Genomic DNA, 6,000 nt, shown 5'->3' with positions numbered 1-6,000 from the left:
CGGCCGCGCGGAGGGGCCGAGCGCGAGCGGCCGCTCTGAGGGACCGAGCGCGAGCGGCCCCTCAGCGCCGTGAGGGCCGAGCGCGAGCGGCCGCTCTGAGGGGCCGAGCGCGAGCGGCCGCTCTGAGGGGCCGAGCGCGAGCGGCCGCGCGGAGGGGCCGAGCGCGAGCGGCCGCGCGGAGGGGCCGAGCGCGAGCGGCCGCTCTGAGGGACCGAGCGCGAGCGGCCCCTCAGCGCCGTGAGGGCCGAGCGCGAGCGGCCGCGCGGAGGGAGCCGCGCCGTGTCCGGAGCCCGGGGAGGAGCGGGCGGCGGGGCGCTGCCGCCTCCCGGTTAAGCCCAGACGCGCCGGGGGGGAAAGCTCAGTCGCTCCCGCCTCATCACGAAGCGCGGACCGCCTCGCTGCCGCCATGCGACCACTCAGCGCTGCGATCCCGCCCGCCTCCATTTTCTCTGGGCTCCTGCGCCACCGCCCCCGCCGCTCTCGGCCCGCCCTTGCCCGCGGGCTGGCAGGGCTGGGAGGTGCCCGGCAGAGGGACCCCGGCTGGCGAGGCGCAGAGCCTTCTCCGCCGTGAGGGGCATCTCGGACATCTTCACGCGTGTTCGCCTCCAGGTGTGTTCGCTTGGAGGGCCGTGCGTGGAAACACAAACCGGGAGAGTTCGCGGCTCTCCTCCCTTGTTATCACGAGGTTTTTTTTTAAAACCTTGGGCTCTCTGAGGGGCGCGGTGGGCGCAGGGCTTCGCCTGCCCGCAAGCCCCTCTGGAGGTTCTAGCGCTTGTGCCGCTCCTGGTCCCGTGTGACGCGCAGGGGCGGCGGCTGTGTAAGATGGCGAGGCTGCCTGGCGGTGTGCAGGGACCGCCCGCTCCCCCCTCGGGGCTCCTGCCCCCGGAGCTAGCAGAAACTCCCCACACTGCGAGCATCCGCCGCCTGCCGCTCTGTCCTTTCCCTGACGAGTAACTGAGCACCTAACATTCCCGGCCTCCGGAGTGTATTCCAAAGACAAGGCTGCTGACACCATGCTAACCCTTTTAAGAAGCTCATACCGATTGTTTAAAAATACTTGCGTTGCACCCGTGTCACGATTACACGTGAGTTTATCGCTACTCCTGAACACTACGCTTTTTTTATTTAAAAATATCAGGATTTTAAAATAACTTTTAAAAAAAAAAGGTGTTGCCCCCGTGTCACGATTTTAACATCACTACACCTAATACATATATATATATATATATATATATATATATATATATATATATATATATGTATATATATATATGTATATATATATATATATATATATATGTATATATATATATGTATATATATATATGTATATATATATATATGTGTATATATATATATTTTTTTTTTTTAATTTTTTTTTTTTTTTTTTTTTTACTGTTCGTGAAGAGGACAGTGAATCCTGGGATTTAAAACTTTCCCCGTGTGCGATGGTGGGTGTTAATTCCCGCAGCCAGCGCCGCGGCCGGCAGTCACGAGCAGAGGGATAACGGGGATGTGCCGCTGTAAAACAATCCCGAGGTGTCCGCGGAGACTGGCACGGGGGTATTTCAGCGCTGCGGTTTGTCACGCTGCTCAGGATCACCCGGGGATCGTCCTGATTAATCCGGTTGGTTTAGACTGAGCGCTGTCTGACACGGACATGGAGACAAAGCCTGTCAGAAAGCCGGAGAAAAGCTGCTCATGTTACTGACTTTGCGTTACCTCCAGTCTTTTTCCCGATATATTGAAAATGCCGGGGGGAGCTTAGATATATATATATTTTATATGTGCATATAAATACATAATATGTACTTTATATATTTTATATGTATAAAAACTAAATGCCAATCAGAATATCTCAATCCCGGTTTTACCGTTTATTAAACTGTTTTGGGAGATTCTGCAAGGCCTAGTGCACGAGGACGGGGTTGCTGCTTCATACAGAAAAGAGACATTGAAGGGGGGAAAACAATCGAATAAGCAAAAAACAAACTAAAAAACCAAACCAACAACAACAACAAAAGAACCAAACCAACAATAACAAAAAAGAAAGTTCTTTCCCTCCGTGGCTGGAGCGTCGGGGAGGGGAATCCGAGCGGCAGCTCAGTCTCCGGGAGCCAGCAGTGCTGTGCTGCTGCCCGCCCGTCCTAAGCTGGTATTTGGGGGTGTATTTTTGATAGTTTTCATTTGTCTTTCTTTGCTTTACTGAGGTCTCTGCAGTATTTTGGGTTTAGGTGGATAACTCTGTTGCTAATTTTCCGGCCAGGAAAGGCAGCGTGCGGCCGATGCCACCGCCCCGCCCGGCTCCCTGGTGGTGCCGCGGGCTGCTCGCTCCCGGTGGCGGGCTCTGTGTCCTGCGAGCCCGGCTGGATTCTGAGGGCGCTTTTCCATCGCGGCGCCTCGCAGCGAATATCTGATGGGGTGGAAAGGCCGGACGCGGATTAAACAAACTGGTGGGAGTCGGGGCACTCTCGGCTCTCCTCCCCGGTGGTTTTGGCTCTCAGCCGGCGGTGCCTGTGCTGAGCATGCCCCGCGGGTGGATGCCGGGGCAGCGGCATTCACTGCCCGTGTACCGCTGCGGTGTCCGTGGGGCGGCGGGCGGAGCGCGCTGGCTCTGCTTCTTCGGGGAGCGGACGAGTCTGCAGCTCCTGCTCCCGAGTGCGGCTGTCACATATCCTGAAAGTATTTTTCGGTGATGAGAGCCCTTTTAAAAAATTGTTTTGTTTTAATTCCCGTTTCGCACAATGTTTCTGTAGTGCTCACGTTGTTTGCGCCATCCTCTGAGCGTGGTACAGTGAATTTGGGATTGAAATGACGTCGTAGGGTTTATTGCTTTTTAATGTGGGCGCATCAAGTGAGACTGTTTAAGTCCATAGTTAGGCCTTTGTCAAAAGGTGGCCCGTTTTCTCCTAAGGCTTCAGCACCCAGCATCTGCCAGGGAGATCCACAGGAATAATAAGTGCTTAGCAAGGAGGAAAAGAATTTTCTTTGTATTAAAAATGAAACTAGAAACCCCAGTGGTGTCTCTGTCTTGCAAAATGATGGACTAACTCTGCATTTGCCTGTTTGAGAGCCTCTTTCTTCGGGTAGTGCATGTTATGTGGAGAGCAACTGGAAATCGCCAAGAATTTTCAAATAAATAATAACTCATGGAGCAGTGGCGAATAAGCAACACTGGTCATTAAAGCAGTTAATGGATTATTAGGAAAGTAATTTTTTTGAAGCGTGAATGGAAGCAGAATATTGCGGGGTACTTGATAATTCAGTGTAATCCCTTTTCGCTGCGCTTTGGAAGGGAATATTTGCAAAGCCCTTGGCTTGGTTCTGGCTCCCGCTGCAGCCCCGATCCTTCGGTGCCGCCCGGGCAGGGCAGCTGCCGCCTGGCACTCGTGTGCCCTCCCTCCGGAAAGGAAGGGATCCTGCCCGGTGGGGAGGGATCCCGGAGAATTTTGGGAGCGGCTCCGTGCCGCCTGCGTCGGAGCAGCCCTGGCCCGGGATGGTGCGGCCGCCGCGGCGGGCGTGCGGCATTGTCCCCTTGTCTCTCAAGGCTGAGGAGAGGACGGGAACTACACCTGACTCCTCTAGTGATTCTCATAGGGCCTCGTTCCCTTCCACCCTCAGTCAGTAGAAATTTTGTCTTTCCGTTAATTAAAAAAAAAAAAAAATGGAGTAAGGCCATACTCGTCGCCTCCAGAGTTTTGGGTTTGTTTTTGTTTGTTTTATATTTTTTGTTTCTTCTGGAAATTTTTAGCAATGGACTAATGTAATAAACATGGATACAAAGTGGATATTGAAAAACAAACAACAATTAAAAGCTCAACATAAAATAAAATACAACCAGCCAAAAATCCAGCACCTCCTGAACTCTACATTTTTTTACTGCTTGTGAAGAGGAAGATCAAAACAAGCAAAAATACTGAAATCTTGTTTTGTTGTAAGAAGTTTCTGTTGTAAAAAGAATTCTTAAAAAAAACATTAATTCCTAATTAGGGAAAATTAATAGCTATCAGAGTCTTTTTTACCTTAAATGCTTAGTTCTTTAACTGGCAGGGTCATGTTTTAAATGTTCCGTATGTCTTCAACCGCTGAGATCGTCTGTAATTTACTGAGATCTTTAATGCGGTGTCAGCCAATATTGTAACTATAATAGTAAAAATTAAGCGAGCGGGATTTTTAGAAACGTATTGTACGTTTCCTCCTAAACGCGGCGACACTGGGGCTCGGGGCGGGGGGGGGGGTGTCCTGTGTTTTGTTTGGTTGGTTTTTTGTGTGTGTTTTTGTTAGGTGGTTTGTTTCTGGCTTTTTGGTTTTTTTTTTTTCTGCCCACTATCAGGTACTGTCAGAAAGGTACTGACAGTTTCGGGAATACTCTGTTACTTTCCCGTCATTTCCAGGTAAACTCCGATGTGGTCTCAGAATGATTTCCTGTATTTATATGTTTATGATTTAAAACCAATTGCGGCAAAGTGGCCCTTAATAGTAGAACATTTGCTAGCTATAATGTTGATTAGCTTCCCACGGGGAGCTGTCGTCTGGATACAGGGTTTTTTTCTCTCAATTTTAAATGCTTCCAAATAATCCCGCATCCTTCCAGCAGAAAAAGCGGGGGAGCGTCTTCTAAGATGTTATTTAACGCGAAATAACGACGCGTTTGAACGTTCACAAAGTCCTGATTTCGTGTCTGCTCTCAATCTATTACTTCAAATAATATCCCACGCTGTGTTCAGGGCAGGCGTTTGCTCACCCGGCTCTTCCTGTGTCCTATTAATAGGACAAATCCGCCCGCGCATGACCCTTCCTACAAGAATTCGGCGATAGTTTGCTTTGACTTATCGCTGCCTGTAAAATGGGTCCTTTAATTAAAAAAAAAAAAAAAAAAAACAAACACCAAAACACAAGTGTCTTTTCTCTTTCACAGCACTTCGATGGGGAACTTGGGGTGGAAGAGCATCATGCGTTGTGTACCTACAAACCAGGTTAGGTGCGGAGCCTTGCCTGGATCTTGACAGAAATCTGCTGGCTTTTACTAAATAAGTTGTGTTTAGTTTAGCATTTTTTATCCCAAGGAAGGGTCTTTTGGTTGGAATGCAAAAAGCAGAGCGGCAGTCCGGGATTTGCCGCTAATATCCCCAAACTTTGTCAAGCGTTGTCAGATCAGGACGTGAAAGCACTTGCATTAAAAGCTTCCTTTTTAAAAGGGAAAAAAACCCACCAAATAAACACACAAAACCAAACGAACAAAACCATTAAAATAAATAATTAAGGGAAAAAGAAGTAATAAAGCTATGTTTTGTTTTTAGGGTAAGCTTGTCCGTAGCTGAGGGAGAAGCCCGGCGCCTCCTGCCCGCATGGAAAGGGTGCCGAGAGGAATCTCCCACCTGGGCACCCCGCGGGCCGGCGCTGTCCACGCCCCCGCCTCGGCCGAACTGCGGGACCACCCCATCAAAAAGCGCTTCCTGCCAAAACCGCCTCTCCTGGGAGCGGCTGGAAGGTACGTTTGCTGGAAGATACTGGGAATGAAGGAGAAACAGCTAGTAAAGATGAGCGGGGAAGCTCTGTGTATTTGTCTCTAATCAGTGCGCCCCACCCCCGTTTTAATGTTAGGGGTTAAAACTAAAGTATATTTCCACAGGCGACGCTTAAAGGAAGAACCCTGATGTTTACGGGTTTGCTCTGTCGATCCCTTTGCGTTTAGACGTGGGGTTTTGTGCATTTGTTTCTCACAAGAAGCAATTATCGCTATCAATGATTGCAAAAATGTAAAAAAATATGTTAAAAATGTGAATTCACAGCCTGCTTGCAGAGAGTGCTCCTCACTCTCCTGGCAATTAAATTAAGGATGTCGATTTGGGTGAGGGTGTGTCCTTCAATTTTAAGGGAGATGTGCTTGAAGTCAAGAAAGCCTTTTCTGTTTTTTGGTTGTTTTTTTGTTGTTGTGGTTTTTTTTTTTTTTTTTTTGTGTTTTCTTTTTTTTTTCCCCCAATGTCTTTTCCCTTTTAC

At 49.1% G+C, this 6,000-nt stretch overlaps 1 protein-coding gene across 2 annotated transcripts in view; it reads left to right on the top strand.

Moving 5' to 3' along the window:
• Nucleotides 1-442: 442 nt before the first annotated feature.
• LOC144246307 (uncharacterized) overlaps nt 443-6,000 on the top strand; it is a 304,135-nt gene continuing 298,577 nt past the window's right edge. For both annotated transcript variants that reach the window (XM_077783250.1, XM_077783249.1), the window contains exons 1-2: nt 443-609; nt 5,301-5,491. In XM_077783250.1, the coding sequence (XP_077639376.1) occupies nt 5,349-5,491 (143 nt within the window). In that variant the 5' untranslated portion in view covers nt 443-609; nt 5,301-5,348. The remainder of the gene's footprint in view (nt 610-5,300; nt 5,492-6,000) is intronic.

This window comes from Lonchura striata, chromosome 5 (genome assembly GCF_046129695.1).
Source record: "Lonchura striata isolate bLonStr1 chromosome 5, bLonStr1.mat, whole genome shotgun sequence".
Lineage (NCBI taxonomy): Eukaryota > Metazoa > Chordata > Aves > Passeriformes > Estrildidae > Lonchura > Lonchura striata.
Note: the sequence above shows the minus strand (reverse complement) of the source record. Positions and strands in the feature narration are given on the sequence as shown.